The 27,211-nt window shown below is 44.9% G+C and overlaps 2 protein-coding genes across 6 annotated transcripts; one reads left to right on the top strand and one right to left on the bottom strand.

Annotated features, from left to right (window-relative positions):
• Positions 1-51: 51 nt before the first annotated feature.
• mapk8b (mitogen-activated protein kinase 8b) lies at positions 52-10,884 on the bottom strand. Of its 4 annotated transcripts, none has more exons than XM_019865348.1 (13): positions 10,504-10,881; positions 9,455-9,506; positions 7,824-7,995; positions 7,330-7,459; positions 6,797-6,855; positions 5,647-5,785; positions 4,617-4,782; positions 3,774-3,845; positions 3,229-3,411; positions 2,231-2,355; positions 2,071-2,134; positions 1,614-1,691; positions 52-1,333 (listed from the first exon to the last, which is right to left on the bottom strand). In XM_019865348.1, exons 3-13 carry the CDS (start codon positions 7,943-7,945, stop codon positions 1,206-1,208), a joined length of 1,266 nt encoding a protein of 421 aa, XP_019720907.1. In that variant the 5' UTR covers positions 7,946-7,995; positions 9,455-9,506; positions 10,504-10,881; the 3' UTR covers positions 52-1,205. The 4 variants fall into 4 exon arrangements, with proteins under 4 accessions (XP_019720907.1, XP_019720916.1, XP_019720926.1 ...); XM_019865357.1 differs by lacking the exon at positions 9,455-9,506 and having other exon boundaries at positions 10,504-10,573; positions 10,737-10,880; XM_019865367.1 differs by lacking the exons at positions 3,774-3,845; positions 9,455-9,506 and adding an exon at positions 4,226-4,297 and having other exon boundaries at positions 10,504-10,884.
• A 752-nt stretch (positions 10,885-11,636) lies between these two features.
• frmpd2 (FERM and PDZ domain containing 2) lies at positions 11,637-21,759 on the top strand. Of its 2 annotated transcripts, XM_019865332.1 has the most exons (29): positions 11,637-11,989; positions 12,552-12,673; positions 12,748-12,911; positions 13,027-13,092; positions 13,197-13,376; positions 13,456-13,531; positions 13,617-13,849; positions 13,945-14,016; positions 14,108-14,282; positions 14,387-14,522; positions 14,601-14,739; positions 14,857-15,009; positions 15,102-15,287; positions 15,388-15,547; positions 15,637-15,835; positions 15,949-16,049; positions 16,112-16,192; positions 16,289-16,396; positions 16,627-16,743; positions 16,885-17,063; positions 17,378-17,476; positions 17,792-17,885; positions 18,365-18,450; positions 18,530-18,725; positions 19,400-19,614; positions 19,911-19,977; positions 20,052-20,197; positions 20,452-20,527; positions 20,840-21,759. In XM_019865332.1, exons 2-27 carry the CDS (start codon positions 12,553-12,555, stop codon positions 20,090-20,092), a joined length of 3,444 nt encoding a protein of 1,147 aa, XP_019720891.1. In that variant the 5' UTR covers positions 11,637-11,989; position 12,552; the 3' UTR covers positions 20,093-20,197; positions 20,452-20,527; positions 20,840-21,759. The 2 variants fall into 2 exon arrangements, with proteins under 2 accessions (XP_019720891.1, XP_019720900.1); XM_019865341.1 differs by lacking the exon at positions 19,400-19,614.
• The last annotated feature ends 5,452 nt before the right edge of the window (positions 21,760-27,211 follow it).

The raw sequence follows: 27,211 nt of genomic DNA, 5'->3' as shown, positions 1-27,211 counted from the left end.
AAAAACAAAGTAGAAAAATATACAAATGTTTTTTTTGTTGTTTTGTTTTTGTTTTTTAACCACACAGTAGTGATTCTTGATGGTAACTACTGTTAACTGTCCAGATGCCTTCAGAACAACACCAATGAATTGTTACAGTACAACAGGCACTTTTCTCTTGGGGTACAAACACATCAAAGGACAACATTATTGCATCAAGTGAGAATTGTTTTTTTTTCGTGTTTTCTTTTTTTTGGGTGCACTGCTGTTTAAACATCCAACTTTTTCGCCTCGCATCTGTAGGGACATCATGAACACACAACAGTATTAAAAGTTACTAATAACAGGATGTTGTTTTTTTTTTTTCTTCACTTTCTCCCAACGCCCCCAAAATAACTTGCGTCGTCGTCACATTGTACATCTTGAAAACCTTTGAACGGAAACATTTTCACATGCAACATTTCCACCCGTTTGACTGTAGGCCCTTCTCCACAGCAGTCGGTGGAACCTCCACAAGTTGAACAACACTCTGCGACCGCCCGTGAACATCTCAAAGGATGTAGGTTTTGTTTTTTATTTCTCTTTTGGCTTTTCAATCACCACAGGGACGTGGGCGAGACCGAACCCCGCCGCAAATTGACAGCAGAGCGCGACCTTTGACGGAATGAAGCTCCTCGACTCATGTCAACACAGTTCCTCGGCACCAAGACTCCACAAGATGGTCGCCGCAATACTCAATATTGCTTTTCAAACATTGCCGGATACCTAAAACGTTTAGGACAGACGGCGCTGTTTGAGGAAGAGAAATAATTGATTGACTTGACAAGATTTTCTATGGGGGAGAAAAATTTGAACTCTGAAGTTGGGCACCGATTGTGTTCTAACTGGGAGGTTCCACTTCATCAAAACAACGTTCCTTACGCCTTGAATCATTGTGGAGAACAGACAAGGGGAGCGCAACTATCGACTATCTCGTGTCAAAACTCACAAAGTCGTTGGGACGTTCACGAGACAGCTTGTCAGAGCAGGACCTGACGGGCTTTTCCACACACATTTAGGTCGTCACAAACCGCTTTGTCGTGAAATCGTTCAAATTGTCTCTTACCTTGAGATTGTTTACTCAAAAGAACATTGAGAGGGGGGTGCGGGGGAAGAAAAAAAAAAGAAAAAAGAAATATCTGTCTTTTGAGACCGTCACGAACAATAGGAGGCGGTTGACCAGATGGTCACCTGCGGCGGCCCGGCGCGCCGCCCGTTTCGACGTCTTCAGGCGCAGAGGCGACATGGGCGGGGGAGCGTGTGGAGGCGGGGTGCTGGTGCTGCTGCTGCGGGGGGTCACCGCTCACTGCTGCACCTGTGCTATGGGAAAGAGCGGACAGAGCGCCGGGTCAGAGGTCGCTTGGGGTGCTCCGTGTTGCAGCATTCGGGGAACGCGCTTTGGCGGAAAGAGCAAAAATCTGCGAGTGGGCCTCATTAGTCACCCCTTAAAAAAGGTTCCCGACAAAGCTCTTAAAAAAAAAAAAAAAAACCTTTCAATTTACTTATACAGATTTCCTCGGTACCGAGATGCCACCGAAGTAATACTTGCGCAAAAAAATAAATAAATAAAATACATCGAGTACATTAGCACTAACCAATGGATGCCGACTGTCCTCTGACGACGCCATTTTTTGTCCTCTCCTCCCAGTCCAAGACTTCTTTGTATATCAAATCTGGAAGAAAAATGTACAATCAATCATCCAAACCGTTTGGATCTGAAGAAATGTGGTTCAATTGTTCATTTATCAAGGCACATATTTGCAAGAGGAAGCACTTTTCTTCTTCTGGTTAGAAAAACATCTCTATTATAACTGGGGATGTCGATGCTCTGGGGGAAGAAAGAAAAAAAATAAAAGCTTGTTTGGTATTGGGAGAAAAATCAAGCAAATCCCACAGCAACTCCCGAGGAAGATGTCGACATTTGAGTATAATCCCCCACAAGCAACAATGGGGGATAACGCCCTGAAAAACGCTCTTATGTAACCAACGCGGCGAAAGCCTCGGCGGCAGCCAGTCGCAGGGCGGAGAAGACGCCGACGGGACGCTTCCTACCTTTCCACTCCTCCACCGTGTGCTCCCGCTCATCCAGCTGCTTGTCTGTGATGGTGGGCGGCGGCTGCGGCGAGACGGGACGCAATTTCAAACGCGTTCCCACGACATCACCGAGACCGAGCGGTCGGGCTCGAGCGACCGTTTCCGAGCGGGCGCTTACCGCCTCCACTTCGGTGGGGTCGTACCACACGTTGATGTAAGAGTGCTGCAGGGCCTCGTCCACGGAGATCCGCTTGGAAGCGTCGATGACCAGCATCTTTGACAGCAAGTCTCGGGCTTGACTTGCTGGCGATCCATTTTGGGAGGACCAAAAAACAAGACATTCATTTCCAAACCGCCTCACGTCAGTACATTTCTCGTCACTCTGTTGCGCAAGAGGCAAAGCTGGAAAATATTGAAATGGCCGAGCCCCAATGTGGACATTTTCCCCCCCCGGGGGGGGAACGCTCACTTTTGTTGCAAGTCCAAGCCCTTGCGCATTTTCCAGCAGTCCTCCGTACTATCCACCCTACATCATTTCTCCCGTCCACCGCGCCGCAAATCAACAACCACGTCGCGCCATTGCACAGCCTCGCAGAAATAACGATCCATCCTCAAACAAGCCTAAACGGTTCCGACAGGGAAAACGCGGATGTCAAACGCAAATACGCTCTGGTACTTTTATTCACTAGGACAGAAGGAAGATGTGCGACTCCCCCCCCCACACTTCCTCGGTGCTCGCCGCTAACGTTCTCGTCATCGTCTCTCCGTGAAGACGCGCCTGAGGTTAAATTGCGTCTCGGTAAACAACTCGTCGCCCAAGTGTCGGCTTCCATATTAAGAGCTTATTCCGAGGCGGTGACTTGTCGCACGCACGCCGTTGTCGGCTCAAGTTTGCAAGGTATGACAAATGTAACTTTTGGTTTTTGTTTTTTTTTCACAGTTGCCTCCTCGACTCTCTAAATATAAAGGTCAGCCCCTTCTGTCCAAACACATTTAGATATTGTTGCGTAACACCCTTAACGGCCACAAGTCTGACATTTCTCGGCGCCTCGAGCGAGCGAGAAGACGGAAATGAAATATAAAATGTAAATGACCGTTTCCCGCAGCCACTGTCCGCATCGCAGCTTTCACGGGACGGATCATTTTTTAAGGCGAGACGTTCAAGCTCAGATTTACCTTTGAGTTTGTTGTGTTCAGAGTCTGCGGGGAACAGAACGTCGGGGAAGAGCTTCTCGAAACTGTAGCCGGCGTAGCGCGGTCGGTTCTCCACGTAGGTCCGGACCGATTGGTTGAGTTTCATCAAGAACTCCTGAGACGGCGTCCCCAACTGCTCGATCACCTTATTCCACTGGTCAATATCTTTTGGGTTGAAATGTTAAGAAAAGAACTGGGGGGGTAGAGAGAAATGTCAAGGCAAAAAAGTTCATTGCGCGCCAAGCTTAAAACCGGGCCTATCGGGACCGTCGTAAACCAACGACGCTCATTATTCTAATCTGCTTGTTCGGATGCGAACATGATGTATGCATTCTCACCATCAACAGTTTTGGGTCAACGACTGAATGAGCCCAATGAATACGAAGCGAGAAATAATCGGAGACAATAAAACACGTGATGGAATTTAAAAAAAACGTATTTTGCGTGCTAAGATGTGAACGAGGATGAGAGAAGATGGCACTTGGGAGGGGGGGGGGCATGTGTGAGGAGGTTTGACGTAAGGATACGATCAGTGCCGGGAAACAACACACTACCCCGGACCATTTCGGCCATGATGCAGCCAACAGACCAGACATCAACTGAAAAATGGAATGACAACGGCCACATTAGCATGCGGGAAGGAAATGATAAAAATGAAAAAAAAAAAAAAAAGATCAACCAAAAATAAATAAAAAAGAACCTAAAAAAAAAAAAAAAAAAAGACAAAAACATGGATGTGCTGGTGAGATAAAATTGAAATACATGCAATGTAACAAACAGTTCACCAGTCATTTCGAAATTCGAGATACAGTCGTATAATCCGGGTGAAAACATTTCAGGAGTGTCAACACTCGGAATCAATCGTCGGAATGGGAGATGAGAATTAAAAGTGGGATCAGCATGCGGCCCTCGAAAGGGCCAAACAATCGGATGTGAGGCGTCGCAGTTCCGGCGAAGGCTGCGAGCGGTTCAAGGATACAATCCCTTCCTGGGAAAAGGATTTTGTGGCGAACCATTTCTGCCATAATGCAGCCCACAGCCCATATATCCACTATCAATGTGCAGCATTAAAAGAAGGAAGAAGGAATCAGCCAAAACAAATGTCAGCAAGGAGGAGAAAATGGTCAAAGGTCAGAAAAAAAAAAACAACTTTGAAAAGAATTCTCAAGCAAAAGAATCGTTTCTTTTTTTTTTTTTTTTTTTTGCGTGACAATCGGGACGAGCCCCATAAAATACCAAACGTGCTCAAGTGTTGCCGGGCACAGAAAGGTTGCCCCACAGAGAAAAAAATGCCAGTCGTGCCAAGATCCTGCCCAAGTGTGACCTTTGCCCCCCCCCCAAAAAAAAGAAGTCTGCTCCTAACCACTCACCATTAGCCTGGTAGCCCATGCCCAGGATGACCTCCGGGGCACGGTAGTAACGGGTGACCACATAGGGCGTCATGAGGAGCCCCGTGGCGGCGGTCCTGGCCAGGCCAAAGTCCAAGATCTTCAGTGTGCAATCTGACTTGACCACTATGTTACTTGGTTTCAGGTCCTGTAAGGGAAAACTAAATCTTAACGAAAGCTACACAACTGATTTGGATTGAAGGAGAAAAAAATAATTGTTTGGGAGGAGAATATAGCCGTTTCTTCCATGAAGCAGGCCGCCGTACTCCATGGTAGCATGTGGTATTATCCAAGAGGTAAGCAGAGCTGCAGCATTAGCTTCTGATCGCCAGTCAAGGCAAATATTCAGCTAAGTCATCGCTACAGGGGTGATTTATGTTTTGCGATGCGTCCGCTGCATGCCCCACGTGCACGGATCTGTGCCAATCAGCCACCCGGTAAACAAGTGCTTTCCTTCACGAATGAAAAGACTTTTTTTTTCTCTTTTCGACCAAATCAGATGCAGCGGTGAGTCACAGCGCTGGATACATCCAGCGTGTCCGTCGGGGCTAACGTTAAGCTACGCTCGAGTGACTCTTGAATGAGCTTAGATTCAAGTCGTTAACAGAATTGAAATGGCCCAAATGCGTGGCCATGAGTCAGGTCGCATGTGTTCACCTAGCGAAGGCTTTGCGTGCAAAGACGCGCCAGTGTGAGCGAGGCTGGTTTTCTCCGCCCGTGGCTCAATTAGTTCTGCTTGGCAAAGCAAGAGGCTCTCTGCTGCTTCTTCAATGCGGGTGATTGACAGTCTGCGATGCGTGTGTGTGTGCATGTGTGAGATGGTGATGGTTTTTTTTTTTTTTTTTTGGTACGTCTGCACACCATTCTGTCGCCTCGAGGGGAACACAAGTGTGTTCCGACAACTTGTGGAGGTCACCTCCTGACAACTCTGCCGGGTATTTTTTTTTAATCGAAATGTCAAGAAATCCAAGTGTGCGCGTGATTGTGTGTGTGTGTGTGTGTGTGAACCGACCCGATGGATGATCCCAGCCGCGTGCAAGTGTTTGATTCCGCACAGCATCTGGTAGAGCAGGTAGGACAGCCTCTCGTGGTCCAGCTCCATCTGAATCACCTGGCAGAGGTTGGCGTCCATCAACTCCATCACGAGATATCTGCAGAGACGTGCAGGTGGGTTAATCAAACGCACGCGCACAGAAGGACGCGCATTTATCTTATCTTATACACACAACGATGTCCACAGAATTAATCTGACAGCTAATTTTGCAATTTGTAGTGAGGGAAGTTCCCTGAAAAGCACTTTAAAAAAAAAGAATGATTAAAACCCGAACTACCAAGTTGAGGTGACATTTTTTTGCCACAGACATCGCACTTGTGCATCCCATGGCATTTAAAAACCGACAGGCAGAATTCTCATTTTCCTTAATAATGACGCAACACGATCTGACAGCTGTTATGTCACCGTCTGCGAAAATGTTGTCGGGAACTTTCAGATTTATAATTGAATGCCCACAGCATTTCTCGCTTCAAGGCTCATTATTCGTGTCCACATGAAGTAACTCGCGGGCAATTAAAAAAAAAAAACAAACAATAATAATGATAATTTTTAGTAACATTTTAAAGCCCAAGACTGATTCTGTACAAGTGTGCAGAATCCGTACGCAGTGAAATTTAATTTGGCGCACACACATTAATGGAGGGCGACTCTTTCATCCCGGGACTTCTTCTGCGACCCTCCAGCTACCATTTGTTCAGCTTCCTTTTGACTTCCAATCAGGCAGACCGCAAGAAACACAAACACACAAAAGAGGCGCGCGCACAATTCCACTTCGGCGGGATGACACGAAATCATTCCAGTTCACATCTCGGTCATTTATATGTCAAGAATTGTTGAAAAGATATTCATCAAGCCCCGGAATGATGAAATGCGATACACTCATTTGGATGGAGCAACAAACACCACCTCGGCCTGATTTTTAGATGTAGTTCGATTCAAATCCTGAGCGCAGTAAGAAGAGTGTTCAACACCAATTCCAGATTGATCTGAACTCTCGAAGCGCCTCGAAATGTCAGCAAATATAAACCAAGCCCCCTTTTTGCGCTTCCTCCCGCATTAATTGACACATGCAATGAGGGAGCTGAGCTATTAGCTGGGTTCTACTCACACATCTTGGAACTCCTCCAGTGTCTTCTGTGGTGTGAATACATTCAATAGACCAATTATCTGTCAAAATAAAATAAGGGGGGAGGTTATTACTCTGCAGAGGGATAAAGCCTTGTGAAATGACAACATGACCGCCACCGCAAATCCCGACAATGCTCGCTTGTTCATCTGAAAGGTTGCAGCTGCCTGAGCTATCATCATAAACAGCAGGAGATTTTGTTTCCGCGTGTGGAGGAGGCAGCGCGGTAAATAATACAAGACGTGCCAAACCCATGGTCGGCCGCGATTATTCGGTTTCAATTAAGCATTTGGGACCCTTTGAGGGATGCAAGATGGAGACGTAAGGAGAGATGTTTTTTTTTTTTTTTTTTTAATAATGTGGCAGAAGAAAAATAGATGCTCCCAAAAATGTTGTGTGTGTGTTCATATTTGAATAAACGGTGTATTGGAATTTATATGGAAATCAAGTCTGTGGGGGGGGGGGGAACAAAAGACAAAAAAAAAAAATCAGAATAAAATAGAAACCAAACTTACATTCTTGTGGTTGACACATTTCATCAGCACCAATTCTCTGTAGGCTCGTTTGGCGTGCGTTTGATTCTGAAAGGGTCTGCTCAGCTTTTTGATGGCGACGTTCCTCTCCAAGTTGTGGTCATAAGCCGAACTGAAGTGAAAAGGCAAAGCAAAGACTCAGGCAACCACCCGGGACGCAAAGGGCCGGCCAAATTCATGGGAAAGTCATATCGAGTGCTTTGTGGGGGGGGTCAGAGCTTGAAAATTCACATTGCTTCATCTTCTGACTGGATTTGGTTTGGCTCCTTCCTCCTTACAAGCCAAAAATTGACACGGCGGATTTGTTATTATCATTATCTTTTATATTTTTTTTTTTTTTGCTGCATGGCGTGCAGAAATGCAAACCAATGCTGATCGTCTCTCTTGCGCTGTTCACCACCTCCTTATGGATCCATTTAGCACCAAGTCAGCCCAACGATAAATAATGAAAATTGTCCAAAATAGAAGTGACTCACCAGACAATTCCCTGTGCTCCGGACCCAATGGGCCTGAGGTTCTGGTAGCGCTTTAAAACCATAAAAGTCGAGTCGCCCACATCTATACTGTAGTATTCCTTTTCACGCTTGTTGCGGTTCATGGTTTTGCCTTGGACTGTGGCCGAGCATCCAAATGGAGAACGCACGACACCTTCAGAGAGCAGAAAAAAAAAAAAAAAATGAATCTCCACATATTTCTGAATGATAGAATTTTTTTAACCTTGTGCTTGTATTGATCCTGCAGTTTCTTCATTTATCATACAGATTATATATTTGGCAATATTGTAATATCGTAGCTGGACAACCACGTCCCTGCTGTGAAGGCAACAACATGTAAAGGTAAAGGCTCAGGGCAATATCGCAATGACAATAGGTGAAGGATGAGCGGAAGCAGGAATCCGCCTCTCGTGCCCGCTCCAAAAAGGAAGAATCATTAGAGGGATTTGGATCACTGTGTGCTGAGAAGACCGGCGCTGGCTATGATCACTGGATGTTTCTCGGACCATGACTTGATCTTCATTTCCGTGACTGGCGAGCAAAGCCCTCCTTTCCGCGCCAATTAGCCTTCAAACAGGCATTGGACTTTCTATTTATTGTCACTGATGGTCACATTCACGACAGGACTATTCATTGTGTGCTCATGTGGACCACTTTCAGCTTGACCTATCAACGGGGTCGCCACAGTGAGTCACTTTGCATGATTAGCTGGCACGGTTTTTATGCCGAATGCCCTTCCTGACACAAGCCACCCATTTTTAATCCAACTTTGTGAATGATGTGATTATCTTAAATACACAATGTGGAATCGTCTTTGTTAAGTCGAGGTACTATGTTATTTTTGTAAAGGACAAAAATGTTTATGGTTCTCTAAATCCTGTTTCAGACTTTCCTACTCAGCTTTGCCGCCTCCTTTTCTTTGAACTCTTATCAAAGCATCACCCGCTCCCTCCTAATTGTCTGCAGAGGGGCCCGGCAGCCGACAGGTACTCCGCAAGCCTTCCGATGAGTCCATCGCACAAGCCTCAGGCACCGCGTCTCAAAGTCAAATGCGTCACCTCTTGAATAGAGTTCCCAAAGGTTCTAATCGAATGCATGTCGCATAGACCACCCATCGGGGGATTGCGGGTATTTAACAAAATCAATGAATGATAACAGGGTGAATTAATTCTCATTGAGGTGACCAAACGGCAGAAGTGGGGCTCAGAAATCAACGACATCTATTGAAACTTGCCCTGAAGGAAGATTTTAAGTCTGCTTTGCATGTTTCCCAGCGAACGCTGCAACCTTCATCATCATTGTCATCATCATCAAATCGTTTGATAAATGATAGTCATTTTCAATGGATGAGCGCTGACTGATGATCACGCCAAATGCAAGTCAAAGTCCGCAGAGGCAAGTCTTGCCATGTTGATAATTCTCGCCTTGGTGAACAAGCCTCGCTCTTATCTTAGTCAATGGCTGGAGGCATAACTACCCTTAACACGGTCACTGCAAAATATATATCTATATAAATCCAGCCAAAATGACAAAAATCATCCAAATAGTTTGCTCAGTTTATTTCAAAGTAAGATTTGTGCACCTTTCCCACGAAAGGTTACACCTCTACTTACCGCACAATTTAAGGTTGGGTTATCAATATTCTTCCCAATTGCGAATCTTCCTCTACCAACAAAAATTGGAAATAGCACCAAGATTATCACTACCACAACGACTTCTGAACATGGCGGTGTTGTTATCCAAAAAAAAAAAAAAAAAAAAAGAAAAGCAGGGGGGGTGGAAAAAGAACCATTGTGGTGCATGCAGTTACATGTATTGGCAAAAATTATGTGTGGAATGTATCAATTCAAATTGAATGATGGCACATTCCTGCAATCTTGGCTGAGTGTCTTGAGATAACAAGCTGTATGCCTGCTTCCATTTACAATAATTAAACACATAAAACACAGTGGAGCGTCCACAACAAGCTTACTTTATATTTATTAAACCAACGATCAAGGGGGTGGGGCTGAGGTAACAGAAAGCTTCTCTCACTGATATAGTGCGACGAATAAGAGTAAAAGCTGCTTTGCAATAATAGCAATGCAACACCGACAGGCTATCATACATTGTTGGGGGTTTTTTTCTACCAAAGTGCATTAGAATTACTGCAGCAGAAAAATCAAGCTGCGTTATGCAACTGCCAATGCAACTGGCAGGGCATGCGAGTGAGGTCAATTAGACTACATCAAAAGTTTGGCTGTTTTTACTGGAAATATTTTACATCCAGTGTACACCACGTAACATCAATCGTTGCACATGTCCAATTTGTCATTTTAAAGGATCTGGCCACTGGGTGTAAACGTGTTGACGCAGACTGCTCATCGTATGTGTGTGCATAGTATGAACATTGTTTCTATACACAGTTGAATGTTCATACTTGGTGGTTACTGTGCAACCAAAAGAGAAAAACAGTAGTCGCCTGCGCTTCGGCAACTGCACGAGCCTGGTCGCCGTGTACCAGTTAGGCCAGACCTGTCCTATCTGCTGTAGTGGCGTGAGTAGCATTCACATTTTGACGATCCCAAATTTGGCACTTGCCACCCCCCCGCAACTCTCAACTGTTGACAATAACACCACCAACACGCTTCACCGGTGAAAAATAACCAGACGTCGAGCTCACCCCTCTCCGGATAATTTCAACAACGTCGACCCGCAGTCGCCGATCGTTCGCCGCCCGCCGGAGACGCAACCTGGGCGGTTTATGGAGACAAAACAACGTTTAAATCCTTCTTCGGAGCGACTTCGGTGGCCCCTCAAACTAACAGACCGGGGTCCCGGCAATATACATGTGTGGCTTCGGCGTAACCTAATCTTTGCGCTTCCGTGACACAAGCAGTTTCTGCCATTTCATACCGACGTCGGCGGAACCTCGCGACGTTTCCTCGGCTGCACAATGAGGACCAGGGTGGGACGTTCAAGACCTCCTGCACGTTCCCGGTTGCTGCTACGACGAGCAAAACAAAAGCGGAAGTGACGATTACGCAGGCTGCGTTCAAGAAAAGCCGTCTGTTTACTTCGAACGGTCTTCGTTTGGCATTTTTTCGTTTGGCTTTTACAAAGGCAATTTACAAACTGTTTCATAAAGCACATTTGGACATATGCAGACTGTATGGTTCATACTTAGAAGAATACATTTCATTCAAGACAAAAGTCATTTTACTTTCGTGTTTCTCACAGCACGTCACGGAACAAAAATGTCACACAACGTACTGTACAGGTTTATAGTGGTCTCTCTTTTATCGCGGGGTTACGTAACAATATAGACGCGTGAAATCCGCGAAGTAGTAATATATTGCACGATAGATTTTTAAGGCTGTAAAATCTCACCACTAACATGTCACATTTCTCCCTTGTTTATAGATACAGTGCTCAAAGTTTAAGCTTCTGCAATAAAAGTAACTTCACAGTACTACAGTATTATTATTATTATTATTATTATCATTATTATTCTAATAATTATCATTAATACAATGCCAAAGAGTATGTATTTAATAAATCGATATTTCAATTGTTATGGGGAATGAGATAACATTTTGTAATTGTTGCACCAGTTCACTTTTTCCTCCCAATGCCTTAAGCATCAGACAGTTCCTGGCTGCAAAGTGCAATGGCATGCTGGAGCAACCTGCCAATTGAAATGGATGTGTCATGACACACCTCGTATAATGGTGAAGTGATCATAGATCAATGAAGGTGAGCTAATTGAGACAGATAGTCTCTTGTTGTTGAAATGGATCATTAACACACTGCTGCCTCCATTGGATTGGCCCTTTACTTGCCACAGCTGCCATTAGCTTGTCTGGCAAATCCAATTATGCGCTTATGTCCCCGGTCTAAAAATAGTCGAAAATGACAGAAAACACAGAATCGACACGTCGCTTGTTGTGAGCGCAGAGGAAATGATATCTGGGGACTTTGGTCTCAGCAAAGACAATTGAGCTGTCATGAGGACATGATGACGACGACGATGACGATAGGCAACAAGCTGCCGTGACAGATGGGGACCTGGCGACGAAGGAGAGGTGGATGACATGGCAGCGGGGGACGTGTGAGAGGAAGGATTAGATTGACAAGGCGGATGTCTGAGGGAAATTAAAGGGAATAAGGTAAGCTATACTTTACATGTAAACAAATAGTTATTACGTCCAAACATGATTAAAAGAACACCAGAAATACCCAATACTAGCTCCACTGTGGAGCAGAATAAATAGCTTCTAACGGTATCTTGTTTTAACTACATTTTTCCTCACACAGACACAGAAGGCATGCACGCTTGCTAATTTCCACTTGACAGATGGACACATTTTTTTTCAAGAATTTAGCTAACAATGTGGATGCAGTCATGAGAAATAAGTATCTATTATTGTAATGACAGATTGGTCATGGGTTCACGGGGACGGTTACGAGCTGATCTATAGGCAAAGAAGTAACCCTCACACAGAGAAAGGTAACCGTTAGACTAAAAAAATCTTCTCTATTTTAGAGTCTTCTTTGAAGCTCACATACAGGATATGACCGGGGTCTTCACGTTCTCTTATAGGCCTATAGATCTAAATCCGGTTTGGTTTGGTTAGATATTTGATCACTGGCTGATATTTAGAGAGGTGGGAGGCTTTTGTGACTCACACAAAACAGGCTGCTGACACGCAGCTCTCTGTTTTCCATCAGGATGGGGACCTTTGTGACCCTGGCAGAGGTGCTAGAGGCCAGGGGTTCACCACTCGATGAGGATGAGGTCTGGTGTCTGCTGCTTGTCACCACCGAGGCCTTACTGGATGTTTCCAAGAAAGGTAATTAGCTTCCTGTAAATTCCCGCAAACGATCCACCAGTTATCCCTAACGGTTTCTGGTGTGGTCTGTTCAGGCTCTGGCAACATGTGCAGTGTCCTCAGCCCAGGCTCGGTGCTACTGTCCGCTAATGGACGTATGGCCTTCAAGAGCTGCGGGCGAAATGATGATGTGGCCTCTTTCGTGGCTCCTGAAGTCATTCAGGGTCACACCGCCTCCACAAGAACCACAGCTGAAAAGGTTGTAAAAAAATTTGCGGCGGGAACCCCAATCTCGATAACGTGATCGTTATTAGCCAGTTATTAGAGCAAACTTGGAACAACGAGGTGCCTTTTCTGTCCCTGCTTTCCCGCAGACGCTTGTGTACTCACTGGGCATGACTTTTTACTGGTGCGTGGATTATCAGGTACCTCAAAACCAGGTACTTTGCTCCTCCAAACGTCAATTATCCAACTAATGAGCAGATGGTAAAAATGTCTCTCAAGAAATGTTCTTCCTGTGACCCCCCCCTTAACTCCCCCCCAGCCCATCTATCTTAGTGCAGCGCTGGAGGGTTTACTCTTGAGCATGTGCGAGGACACAGTAGTGAGGCGGACAAACCTGATGACGGTGCTCGAGACCTGCGAGCTTCACCACAAGACCTTTATGCTCCATCCAGCGGAGCGGCTTGTCAAGCAGCTGGTGGAAGACATCTACAGAAACTCGGTTCGTGGACCACAAATTGGTTTTGACGATGTTGCTCTCCACTGGGTTTGACTGACAGCACAAACCGTCCTCGTCCCAGGTAGATCCGGTGTCAATGACAGAAAACGGATCCCTGCTGAGTGATCGCAGTCAGATCATCAGAGACAAGTTACACGGTATGGAAGGAAAGTGACGGTATTACGGTTGACAAATTACACAATGTACCGTGCAAACCTTACTCAGCAATGGATTCAATTTCAGGTCGGTCTTTTTGTAACTCTACATGGTTGACAAAAAAGAAGATCTCCAGAAGATTCTCAGGAGCATCCTATACACCAGAGTCCTTGGGATGTCGACGCACTGAGAGTAACGGGAGCTGGCAGCAATTCAATCGCACTGTTTGTAGCCCATACCTGGGCGGAGACCGACGCGCTAACTCGAGATTTCTCACACAGTTTGAGTCGACAATGAGTCTGACTGAGAAAAAAATGAAGGTGAGGAAAAATTGCCATCGCATAAACGGTGCAGAAAGTCCATTTTCTTTTCGGTGGGAGGTTATGACTGATGAATTATTCCATCTCTGCTGTAGGAGATGGGTCCAGAATTTATTAGAATGTCGGATGAGCCCGTGGTTGTCTTAGAGCTGCCTGGATCCATTTTGGTGAGAGCCCAAAGAAATTGCACTCTAAGTTTGTAACGCGCATTGAGAAAAGCGCTCGGTCTTCCTTCCATTTTGTTTTTTCACGGTGCAGTCAAAAAAGGGGAAATCTCCCAGCACGCAGCGAGAACTGACTGTGGTGATGCCAAACGGTCAGAACATAGCCATCAAATGCGAGGTGAAATCCAGAGGCGGCGACGTGTTTGATATGATTGTCGCTCACGCCAACCTGGTGGAACACTTTTACTTCGGCCTTGCTTACATTGATGGTAAATGAGCAATTTGCGCCAACAGGCGTCATTAAAGGATATGACGATTCCGTTGACGTCATACCAGGCTCCTCTTGTCCGTCCCTCTCTCTCTCTCTCATCAGATAACGAGTTTTTCTTTGTGGACAATGAGACCAAGATTTCCAAAATTGCTCCCGAGAGCTGGAAGAAAGTGCCTTCAACCACCTTTGTCCTTTTCTTCAGGGTCAAATTCTTTGTCAATGACATTTCTACTATTTTGTAAGTATTTTAAAATGACCCCCCCCCCTCCACCCCCGCCCCCACTTCTCGAACTGATTCTGAGTCTCATCCTATCAGGCACAAACAGACCCACCACCAGTACTACCTCCAACTTCGAAGAGACCTCTTGGACAACAGATTGTCCTGCCATGAGGAGACTGCTCTGTACCTCGGAGCGCTGGCCTTGCAGACGGAGTATGGGGACTGCATGCCTGAGGTTTGGAGAAACATTGGTCTGATTGTGAGGTTGTGAAAAAGATGCTGTGCGTGGGTTGCATTTCAATCAGATAGATTAAAACGATAAGTAACAATGCTATTTTTTTTTTTGCCTCAGGTGTACGGTAGAAACTACTGTCGCCCCGATCAATACGTCCCCAAAAGCGTGATAGAGAAACGCGCCTTGCCTTATATTCTCGGAGAACTGCAACGGCTCCACACAAACAATGCCCAGATGCTCACAGATGAATCCGAGCTGGAGTTCCTCAAAGTAAGACATTTGATGAGAAATCCTTTCAATTTTGATGCAGACGTCCCGTCGTTGAGTTTACGCAACAACAGACTTTGGTACCCATCATGCAGGTGTGTCTGCAGTTGCCCGAATACGGTGTTTTGTTCCACCGCGTGACACGTGAGAAAAAGCCCGTGGAAGGAGAAATTATCCTCGGAGTTTGTGCCAAAGGCGTTATTGTCTATGAGGTGAAAGATGGCTGCCGAAGCACAAGCCAGACGTTTTATTGGAGGGAGACGGAAACTATTTCCTCCAATGTGAGCGTTACGGTTAACCCAAACTATCCAACCAATGATTCAAAAACTAAAATGTGGACTCTAACGAATCTCGTTGGAATGTCCCATCATCTTCTTCCAGAGGCATAAATTTGTAATCGAGTGCCGGGCCAGTAAGAAGAAACACACCTTCATCGCAGAGACGTCAAAGATAGCCAAATACCTGTGCAACCTCTGCTCATCGCAGCACAAGTTCAACAACGAGATGAATTCTCGTCAGCTCAGTCACAGCATGGTCTCGGGTCAGTAGAATGCACTTCACTTTTCGTTTCCAAGACGGGGAAATAAATAGGGTACTCTGTTGCGGCCATTTTGTTGCATTTGTCTCTAGACGAGAACATTTCTCAATACGCGACGGCTTGCCGGACTCCAAACAGCCGCTTCAAGTCCATCATGGGCTCCGAGACGCCTCAAGATGACAGCGGTCTCAACACTCCTCAACGCGAGTCTCTGACAAGGCTTTGTGAAGATGTCGCCGCTCGGATCGAGGCCCGCTTTAAACAGCAGCGCCAGAGCCTTTACGAACAAAGGTACAAAAATCCTCCATTTTTAAAAATTTCCGATCCCCATTCTCCTCTAGCTTGGGACTATGTTGTCGGACTGCGCGCGAATGCGACGCCATTCTGAAACGTCTCATTTGCAGCACGTGCTCCAGCAGTCAGTGCGGCAGCACTGGCATGCGTTCTCCAGCCTGTTCTCCCAGAAGTGGATCTGAAGCTCCTTTTGGCTCACCAGCAGCCAGAGGTAAGACCAGAGTAGCTTTTGGCGAGTCTAGTCGCCTGAGCGTGGATCTCCATGTTGCACAGAAACTCCAACGAAACAAGGGCCACCGTCAGAGAGAGAGGTCCTATGCGTTTCTCTCAAGAAAGATCCGAAGCTTGGCCTTGGTAAGGTTGGACTACAATACCGGAAAAATTTGTTCCCACGGCAGGTTTCAGGGTACCAAGTGTAATTCAGTTGGTCCAAATCACGTGTTTATGCAGGCATCATGATTGTGGGAGAAGACACGGCGGGACGCTATGATCTGGGCATTTTTATTGCATCTGTGGTGCCGGGGGGGCCTGCTGATAAGGATGGACGTATACGAGCAGGTACCGAATCCAAGTGACTCATATTAAGTTCAAATGTTTTTTTTTTTCCAATCCACAGAAAAATATTTCTCCAAAAGGCCTTTGTGATTTTTGAATGTCATTTCTGTTCTGCTCTGTATGGTCTTGAATGGCCGTTAGACCATAATTGGCGGGTCTATTGTATGAACAGCGCACTTTGTCGGGTGCGGTTTTGGCGGAAAGCACAATTCCAATGACCTTTTCCCCCTTAGGTGGTCGCCTGATCTCTCTGAACCACATCAGCCTGGAGGGCGCCACCTTTAGCGAGGCAGCGGAGGTCATGCAGAGCAGCCCGGAGGAGGTGCAGCTCATTATCTCACAGCCAAAAGGTGCTGTGTGTGTGTGTGTGTGTGTGTGTGTGTGTGTGTGTGTGTGTGTGTGTGTGTGTGTGTGTGTGCGCGCGCATTCGTGTGGACGCGTGTTGTCAGCATACAAAATAACTTGTGTGTCTTTTTTTTTTTTAATCTCAGCCCCACAAACTCCAAACACTCTGCGGCCTTCTGCATTGAGGAATTATGAGTCGCAAACTACGCTGATGGCATACGGGCAGCCGGGAGACAGCCTGGATGAGATTGTCTCCGTCATGATGGAGCCAAAGACCGGCAACAGACTCCAGCCTCCCCAAGAAGTCCGGATCTTAAACGCGCAGGTAGAGCAACATTTTAAGTGCATACACTGTACACCTACCCTCCCAAAAAAAAAAAAAAAAAAAAAAAAAAGGATTCTAACAAGGTCAATTGACGCTCTTCCCTGCCGCCTTTGTTTTTTGCTGGATTGACTCGGGCCAAAACATTTGGCGTCACCATTCTAAACTTTTGGAGGTGGGGTGTACAAAAAATGCACAATATATGCAAAACACCGTGAAGGTATCGGTGACTCTGATCCCTATTTTTATCAAAGTACCGTGACGGTACAGGATTTGACGGCTGAGCGCGTAACAACAAGTTGGGTGTCATTTTGAAGGACGGCTGTTCGCTTTCTTCCTCTCTGAACTGCGTGAGGTCGGAGGAGAACATCGTGAAGCTCAAGAAGGTCGCCGGAAGCCTGGGCATCAGCATCACGGTGAGTTTGCAAAAAGTGCTTTCTGAGGATTTACGGTACCGACGAAGTGACTGAATGTGGATTTTAAGGAGGCTAACCTTGAGTCGACGCGGAAACGAGCACGAGTCATCCACAGGAGTGGGTCACAAAGTCTTCTTGACTCAATCTCATTAACATTCGCGGTCCAATAGGATTAGCGACAGAAAGATTGCTCTCGTTGTAACACCGAACCTGCCGCTTTGGCCAACGATCAATGTTGTAGTATTACTTATATTATTATGATTTTTTTATTTTTATTTTTTTGGATTGATGCGAGGATAAATACTATCATTCAAGGATGGTGTCACTACTAATGCTCCCAACGGTGGAATCTACATCAAGAGCCTTGTTCCGGGAGGGTCTGCTGAGAGAGACGGTCGCCTACGTGCAGGTATAGCTAAGTAGTTTTTAAATATTTATTTTAACTTCTGTGCGCTATATTTGATTTAAATCATTAAGTTCTGCCTTTGTTTTTGATGAACACGTGTACCTAGTATACTACTGTATTTCAATATTGTGACATTAGAAGAAGCTCAGCTCTCTCTCTCTCTCTCTCTCTCTCTCTCTCTCTCTCTCTCTCTCTCACACACACACACACACACACACACACACACACACACACACACACAAAAACAGGAAATGAATGAATTTGAACGCTAAAAGTGGGACTAACTGCAAATATCTCTGACCCAAACACAAAAGCAAGTTGCCCAGGCACGGCTCCAGATTTTTTTCTCTAAAGGGGGGCTTGACCAATACACAGGGGGGGGGGACATATATTTTAGAATATCAACTCAAATGCTGGAAGGGCTTAATCTGGGCTACACAGTAGTGAAAATATAATTGTACTGTATATGTTTTCTGTTGCAGGTGACAGGATATTAGAGGTCGATGGGATTCGTTTTCAAGGCTTCACCTATGAACAGGCCGTGGAATGCCTGTGCAAAACCGGGGATGTCAGTGCAACATGTGACTGATCACTCTGCAGTTAAGTGGGACGCTGATGTGAAATTTCTCCCACCCACCTCTCTCCAGACGGTGACATTGGCTGTGGAGAGTGCGCCCAAGAGCTTCCCGAGAGTTTCATTGAGCGCCAACACTGACAGCAGTGAGCCCATTCAAAATGTGGATGGAGCGACCAGGCAGTTTCGGATCAACAGCGCCTCGTCCATGAGCACCCCTTCCCACGTTTTCTGCGACCGACCCAGGGACTACAACTTTGTTACCGATGGTACGTTCGCAACTTGCCGTGACATATTTTGCAATACAATTTACGGGAAAGACCGGATGTAACGGCGCTTAAGATAGATCTTCGTGAGAGCAACGGCGGTTGTCACTAAGCCGCGCGTTTCAAAAGCAAACTCAACGGACCGTATGAAGATGAACTTTCACACACTTCCTCTTCCTGATCTTCCTTTCTGACCCTGCCCTTTCCACTTCTTATCCCTCCGGCCTCCCTTATCCTCAAGGTCTGCCATCCCTCCTGCTTAACATAGAAATGAACGAGTTCTGCGAATTTGTCCTGTGGCCACTTCCGTTCGTAATCTGTCACCTGCTTATTGATGGAGTCTTTTTTTTTTTTTTTTTGCATTTCATTCTCGGCTTTCGTTGTGTCTTCAAAAGCTGTGAGGACGCACAAGTAATGATTTCTTTACTTGGAAATTGTAATTTAATAATATATATGTGTATTACTCCAACCAACGAAAAAAATCTCGACTTGCATTTGCACTGATTTTAAAAGCGCTAATATCAACAATTAATCAGTCGGGCCCTCCTCACACTCAAGATAGTTGTCACTCCGCAACCCCAATTGGAGTGGTGTGACGTTTGATGCACTAACCAGCATTGTGTGTTATTCTCTCCATCTTCTCTGCATCTCCATCGTCCCTCACCAAAACTCCTCAGAAAATACACAGGAAGTGACTCTGACTAAGAGCGCCAACGGTCTGGGCTTCAGCTTCGTTATGTGTGAGCTGGACCCGCCGATTCCGGAGTTGGGCAACCTGATCCGGATAAAGCAGCTTTTCCCCGGCCAACCGGCCCAAATGAGTGGCAGGATCAATGAGGGGGATGTACTTTTAGCCATCGACGGCCATTCGCTCAAGGAGCTGTCTTATCCAGTATGTGGATTAGGCTTTTAAATTTGCGAGTTCACCTTTTTTACCTTTCAACGTTTGATCATAACTGCAGTTTTTAGACTGACAACCGTCACCGGTGCGATGGATACAATTTGGCTTTGTGATTTTGACCAAAGCGACTAAACTGGTTCTCCAGAGGCTTTGTTCTGCATGTCCATGTCAGACACTACCCTAGGATAGGCTATAGATGTTTTTGTTCATGTAGCTCATATTTGGCGTCGTTTTCATTATTCACAATTTATATTTTGTATTTTTTTATTATTATTATTTTTTTTTAGAAAGTACTAAAGTTGTTCAAGACGTCAGGCCCCGAGGTCCGACTGACCCTCTGTAGGCCTTTACCAGGTATTGACACACCCTTCTTTGTGGCCGTAGACGCACATTTTACATTCAGGTTTCTCAATTTGTGTTTTCTTCAGGGATCCTTCCATCGATCCATCAGCTTACAGGGGGCGCGTGAGTCAGTCGTGTGTCACACAGCGGCGACCAAGAACATTTGGAGGCAGCTCTCTTTGCATCCTGATCAGACGGAGATGTCATACGAGGATTTGCTCAAAGAGGGCAGGTCAGTGCTGTGTGACCGAACATTATGGACCAAACAGCTGGAGTTCTAAATTCTTGAGGCTTAACTTGGGATTGAGACAGATGTTTCCGGACAGGGAATTAGATGTTCAGAGGGAGTTTTTTTTTTGGGGGGGGGGGGGGGGGGTGATCGAGGAATGATGGCTCTGCTGAATTTACAATAGGCTATCGCAGAAAAAGCTTGCATGACAGCCTGATATATTTTTACTTCATTCACATCTCATTTTATGTTCCCAGCATACGAAAGAAACAGATGAACTGACTGCAGGTGAAACACGGGAGTTTGTTTGCGGCAAGATGAACCAAACGAAAGGTGAGGAACTGATTATTAACGGTATCGATACATATTTGAGTCTTGCGCAGATTATACAGTACCTGAATTTTCAAATCTGATCATAGAAGTAGTTGGGTCGAAGTGATAAACGGCCACATGCGCATAAAACATTTGAATCATCCTCACTCAAATGTAAGAAACTGGCTTGGTGGGAAATATTTCCAAGCATCTGCCGCTAGGTGGCAGACTTGTGCTTAAAATAGTCAGATACCCCTTTAATTTTTTTTTTTTTTTTATTTCACCTACGAGCCAGGAGGTGCTGATAGTGTCATTTTTATTTTTCATCCACAGACAACTGGAGTATATACCAAAAAGACGACATCAATTGCGGGCTTTTAAGGATACCTGTGCTTCTTAGCACCATAAAATAATACCGTGGGTTTTGCTTCTGAATATGTATCCTGATATCAGTGGGTTTTTTTTTAATATATATGTTGGAGGTTTTGTTTGTGGACACTACTCTTTTCAATGCAAAATAAAACTACCTGAACCAAAATCTGACCTCAATGTGGATGATTCCCCCTCCAAAAAAAAAAAAAAAAGCCCAAGTTAAATATGAAGACAAATTGGGCAGGGCGGACACTGGCGCACGCCTCCCTGGGTAAGGAGGAGCCAGTCATCGTCCCTCGTAAAATAAGGGGTTCCTGTATTACAGCCAAAGCCAGTAGTGCATCTGGATCCCATCACCACTTGTGCTCCCTTTGCAAATGATCCCAAATGTTTCTAATTATGCCAGTGGAGACGGCCCAAGGCTGTGTGAGTATGTGTATGTTTTGTGTGGAATCGCCCTGACGGACGTGTACACCCAAACACTAGCCTTTGTTTATTCATGAGCGGAGAAGCAGCAATGGACAGCGCGGTCTTGACCTCTGCGGCCTCTGCTTAGGTCAGTGCACGTGGCGATGACTGATGAGGGCAATGATGGAGTATGGGAAGAATATCAATTGAGGAGTTTGGAGTGGGAACTCAGTAAAAAAAAAAAAAAAAATACAGCTTTCACCATCTGACTAAATATGTCCTCACCTCGAATCAAAAGGGCGCACATTCATACATCTTAGGCCACCCTCCCTGAACCAGGATACACATTCAAACACAAACTGCCAGTCCTACTTTCGGAGCTGAGGTGCACAAGCAAATAAAACTGAGCACGGCAATGTTAGATAATGGGCCTGCGTCAAAAACCGCCACACTATGTGTACGTTGAATTGATTTACTCACTGAACAAGTTTGCCAGAGAACAAAACAAAAGATCATCTTTAGTCAATGATCTTTTTTTTTTTTATTTTACAAATTAACTTCGTTGGTGTATAAGCAAAACAATTTGAGATTATGAGAATCAGAGCATAACCATAAAAGTCGTCTGGAGTTTTTTTTTTTTTTTTTTTTTTTTTTAATAGACTGTGCCAATGCAATGGCACGGTTAAATGTGATTGTTGCAATGCTCGGGCCTCGTGAAACACCACCCCAGACAAATGGGCACAGTGATGCTTTTTTGGCAGGCATCAAAGGCCTCGCTCAGCATTACAGGTTATTGTTCACATTTTCCATTGCCGCTTACTGTGACGCACGCTCCAGTTGAGAGACAGCAAGGCAGGCTCGGGTGCACGCATCGGGGCCATTTGCCTGCCTCTATGTCCCCTCTCGTTTATCTAATTTCCACAATTATTGATTGTGTGTATATGCTAAGTGAAAGTAGTCCAAAGTTAAATGTATGAAATGAATAGAGGTTGAAGGGGCTTCATACGCAAAGTTCCGAGTATAGCATGTCAAAAAAGTTCAGTGAGAGGGGGAAGGGGGGGGGGGGTCATCCCAAGAGGATGCCGGTTGACAGACTCAAGGGACGAATTCTACAACTCTGTCAACGGAAACCATCGTCATACGTCTCCGCTGCGTTCAGAAAGCAAAACAGCCTGGTGAGATAATCGCGGCGCCCCGGGCTAGCGCTTTAAGATTTGCTCATTCGACAACAGGAATATGATACCTCATTTAACAAAATGGAGGCAAGCGAGAGCGACATGGTCAGAAACAGCAAACTAACGATGAACCGACAAGGAGAGATGGAAACCGGCTAATGCAAGATAAATAAACGCATAAATGCATTTCTTTTAAACAGTTAAATAGCTGTGGACATTGCATTCTTGCTGCCGTGTCCACTGGCTTTGACCATTTTTGTCTTGCTGTATTAAGGCAGCCAATACCAGGCCGCAATTGTGATGCACCACTTCATGTTGTCTTCTTTTGTGCCAAAGTTGGCGTGAGATTGTAGCGCAGAATACATGGTCATAGTCTATCCAATCCATGATCTTCCCTCGGCTATCCACTTCGGTAGTTGGCGATGCTTGCGGTCTTCCTTGTCTCTGGCCACCTCCTCAGTTCCCCTGAGAGGATACTGAGGGGTTCCCTGGCCCAATTGTGAGATAGTTCCTCCAACAGCCTCCTCCCAGTTGGAAATATCCAGAACACCTCACCAGGGAGGCAACCGGGAGGCATCAAAGTCCAATATAGTGTCCACATCATTGTTGATGCTGCAGCTGATCTCACGTACTTTCCTTCGTTTTTCGTCCGAACAACAAGCGACGATGATTAAATTTCTCCAACAAAGTCAGGACGGCGACGCCAAATCAAAGGCTTCAAACCACACTTTTACTCCTACAAATCATGCCCTCATATTTCGAGGCATGCGTGGTTATCAAAAATCAGACATTGTGGAGAGAAACCTCAGCCACAGATCCAAGGAGGCCCCTTGATGCAACTTTTAGAGCGAGATCAGAGTTGATCCGCAGAAGGTGAAGGATCTTGCAAGGTAGACTGAACCGGATGTGTTAATACTTAAAACACAGTCCATCGCGACATTATGGGGATGAATTTTGAGGAGGACGACCACCCAGGTTTGCATGCACAAATGTGAAAGAAAGAAATCAGATGATAGCTGTTTCTTTCTTTTTTTTTTTAACAGTGGGAGGGGGCGCCTATGAACTCAACCGGCACAGTGTACAAACTCAGTACGCAGGACATACTTGAGAATATTCCTGTGAGGGTCCCTGGTCTCTGAGCTGGCCGAGATGAAGAAAACATCTCTCCCGGATGTCCCTTATGGCTCGGAAATGAATTGTGAAGGCAAGTATCGTCTTGTCATTTAGGTGGCAGGAGCCTCCAACAAATGCATACACGATATACAACTCACGTGTGTTTATAAATCCAACCTGTCTGCACCCAGAGGATGGACGATCAAAATTTATCCCTTCCCATCTTTTGGCAACCAGCTCCCTTCATCTCCAGTTTAAACACACCAGGCCCGGGACCCTCCGCCTCGCTAGAGCAGTTAACATCACCCACCGTGAAACAAACAGCAAGACCGTATCGGGTCCAGACAAGTTTTACAAGACCGACCCTCGCCGACGTGCCCTCAATCAGACCGCTGCCTTTCCGCCCCTTAGGTGCCATTTCCGCACTCAAACCACTCCCTGAAGACCCATAGGAAAAAAAAAAAATGTTCACGGAAAGTAAAGCTGCTCTAAAAGACAAAATCGGTAAAGGGCCTCAAAGCTAAAGACCACCAATATTCACGAGCAAAAGACTGCCTGTTTTTTTTTTTTTAAATTATCGTTTTATTTTGTTTGGGTTTTTTTTGGCTCACTTCAATTTTAGCATCTTAACACGAGAGCGAGCCAGTTTCCAGAGGCTTTAACGGCTAGCTAGGAACTCAAGAACCATAAATACATAAATAAATAATCAGTCATTGATTTACTGACTAATTTCTCCAGACAGGCTTTAAAAAAAAGTTGTTGTCCTCCTTTCCTTCACACTCCCTTTACCCTTCTTCCTCTTCACCTTTAACTTGTCCTCCCAAACTCTCTCTTTGTCCCGTGTTTGGCCTAATGAATCGCAGAGGATGAGCAGGTAAAAAAAACAAAAAAAACCCCAGCTGTAAATCCCGGAGTCGTATCTTTCCATCGGTTCTTATAAAAGCCCCATTGTTGCTATGCTGAATGCCTTGCCCGGCAAATGTTTTGAAAGAGTGGCACAGATTCCCGTAAATCATTCCTTGTCATTTATTTTATAAATCACCATCCCCGGGACCATCTTGTTCCAATCACTCGCTCAAAAACGGTTGATTTAAGGCACGGCGCGCACAGTCTATTGGAACTGAAATGAAGAAACGATGCATGCATGGAAGGCTGCAAGATGTGCACAATTTGATTTGAACAATGGCTCGAATATGTCCCCCACTTGTTATTTAGTATCTGTATAATTCCGTTTTGTGAACACACTAACTCATAAAATCTTTAAATTCTCCCGAGTCGTTTCATTTGAAAACTCTCGAGGACGATGTCCATGGGTTCATATAAAGTGAAATCGGATCTACAGATGCTTTGTCGTCTCACGGTGGACTCTGTTTAACGTTTTGAACAATGGCAATGATGGATTCCTCCTACCATTCAAGTTGACAGCGTCTGTTGGTGGTGCTTTGCACAAATCCACCGGGCGGCTTATCATCAACGGGAATCGCCGGATGCATCGCTTCGCCTCCAACTGTCAAAAGAGACGACAAACATTAATGGCTTCATCACCGGATGCTATTAGTGATTTCTCATACAGTCCTGGACAATATTACACATGGACATGAACCAAAAACTTCAATGCATGCAAAACAAATTGAGAATAATAATGATTAAATTAATAAATACATTTTTATGTCTTCTTGTTTGTTTGCTATTTTCAAACTGGGACATTTTCATATCATAAGACCTCATCCATGCATTCATGGTTCATAACACAATTTTTCAAAAAAGTCACAAAATAATGTCGGTGAATCGTGATTTTGATTTTTGCAAAGTACGGTGCACACATCCTCCGTCGCCTGCGTGTATTTCAATCAAGACTTTTGGATGAACAGAAGATGGCAGTGCAGAGCTGGCGGTGTCAATACTCCAATGTATGTCCCGTCAAGTTTGATCTCTTACTTGAAATAAGCAGGTGGGTATGTACGGGGACTTTGGAATTGAAGTGCTTCAAGGCAAAAATATATTTATTCATTAGTTGTGCTTTTGGGGGAAATAGACCAGTCAATTGCTTCGTTGATTAGTTTCAGTTGAACATCAATTGTGTGTTCATGATTTAAGGTATAGTGCAGGTATCCCACTGAGCTTTCTCTCCTGAATGCACAATTGAGCCATTGTTTTAAAACCGTCCCATGAAAAATCTCTGCGCTTCCAGCTTCACGGTCTCATCCCAATAAACATTTCTCCTTGACCTCCATTTGTTTTTCAAATCCCACAAGGCAAAGTAAATCCACTGTGGCATACCTTAAATCAACATGTAATTTTGATTTCAAGATCATATGGTTGGATAGGCTGTAAAGACGGCATGGGGATTTATTTTCTCTTGTAGCCGCAGGACTGTAAAAGGTGACCATGGCTATAAACATTTACAGCATTTAAATAGTTTAATTTTACAATCTTTTGAGAAAAAAAAAAAAAGGATATGCTTGGAGAGTCATGGAGATGTAGGCCCAGAAGTGAACAGTTAGGATTAAGATGACATCATGCTTGGGTTACAAAGAACTATCTTGTAGCTGTTCAGTATCTGCAATCCATCCTCTCCACACGTGTGCGTGTGTGTGACAAGACGCAACACTTCACTGAGCCTGCGTAATATTTCACTGCAACACACGTGTCTTCTTCTCCCCGTAATGAGTGTGATGGATGTTATATTATACCGTTTATCCCTGTCCACGCATCCCCCAGGTGCCAGAAGCTCTGTTAAAATGCACAAGAGGTGTGTCTGCACGTTTCTTCACTTATTGTAGCCTTGCCATCATTTCATTTATCACGACCCTCAGACATTCCCCCCCCCAGTCCAAAAGAGGAAAGATGGCAGACACTTGATCTTTTGAGTCAGAAATCTTTTTTTTTTTTTGCACGGCAGTTATTTTTCTTTGAAAAAAAAAAGAATAAAAGAGGAAAAAAATGATCTGAAATTTGCTGCCTTGAGCTACGAGTGACCTGGCTTTCCCAATTTTTTTTTTTTGATACGAAGCATTGTTCTGATTTTATTTTTATTTTTGCTTTGAAACTAAACATCAAACTACGAGAATTACACGTTGCGTGACAACCAAAGAAAGTATTCAATATAATAATGCTAACATACAATGCAATATGGCATAGAAAGGCGCACGAATAGCATTGGTGTCATGGCATTGCAACCCTTTAAGCAACAGATATTTGAACACAATTGGTGGAGCAACAGGTGTAGACAGATAATATAACAAGACGAATAGGCAAACGTTCTTCATCAACATTTTCTTGTATGCACTGTATATGTCTGGAAATGCCCATTTTATGGTTCAGAGGTTAGTGGTGTGAGGTAGCCACTAGCAGGCCAAATTAGAAGTTATCATTATTACATTAAATAAACTGGAACTCAAAGTCCTGTCCAAACACCTGCTACCGCTTTTCTCATTCGGACTTCGAAGAAAATGTGCATCAGCTGCCAACAAAAATATACAGTCAATACAATTTTGTGTGATTATTTTCAGTTCTCCTGACATGGGCCGCAACAATACATGAGTTCACCAAATTTTATTGTACATCGCCTCTATGTTGCTTAAATCTGATCAGGCCTGCATCTGGCTCAAAGAGGCGTTTTGCTCGAACATCTTTC

This window comes from Hippocampus comes, unplaced genomic scaffold (assembly GCF_001891065.2).
Source record: "Hippocampus comes isolate QL1 unplaced genomic scaffold, H_comes_QL1_v1.1 scaffold74, whole genome shotgun sequence".
NCBI classification, from domain to species: domain Eukaryota; kingdom Metazoa; phylum Chordata; class Actinopteri; order Syngnathiformes; family Syngnathidae; genus Hippocampus; species Hippocampus comes.
The sequence above is the reverse complement of the archived record's forward strand: the minus strand, read 5'-3'. Positions and strand labels throughout refer to the sequence as shown.

What these genes read in the sequence shown, in the direction of transcription:
- mapk8b (XM_019865367.1), bottom strand. Translation starts at nt 7,945, where the DNA reads ATGAACCGCAACAAGCGTGAAAAGGAATACTACAGTATAGATGTGGGC. An exon ending in CCTTTTCCCAGGAAGGGATT is followed by an intron (nt 3,412 to 4,225) that starts GTATCCTTGAAC and finishes TCAACCCAAAAG; the next exon opens with ATATTGACCAGTGGAATAAG. An exon ending in CACGGTGGAGGAGTGGAAAG is followed by an intron (nt 1,692 to 2,070) that starts GTAGGAAGCGTC and finishes TTTTTCTTCCAG; the next exon opens with ATTTGATATACAAAGAAGTC.
- frmpd2 (XM_019865332.1), top strand. Translation starts at nt 12,553, where the DNA reads ATGGGGACCTTTGTGACCCTGGCAGAGGTGCTAGAGGCCAGGGGTTCA. An exon ending in TGACTGAGAAAAAAATGAAG is followed by an intron (nt 13,850 to 13,944) that starts GTGAGGAAAAAT and finishes TCTCTGCTGTAG; the next exon opens with GAGATGGGTCCAGAATTTAT. An exon ending in CTACAACTTTGTTACCGATG is followed by an intron (nt 18,726 to 19,399) that starts GTACGTTCGCAA and finishes AAAACTCCTCAG; the next exon opens with AAAATACACAGGAAGTGACT.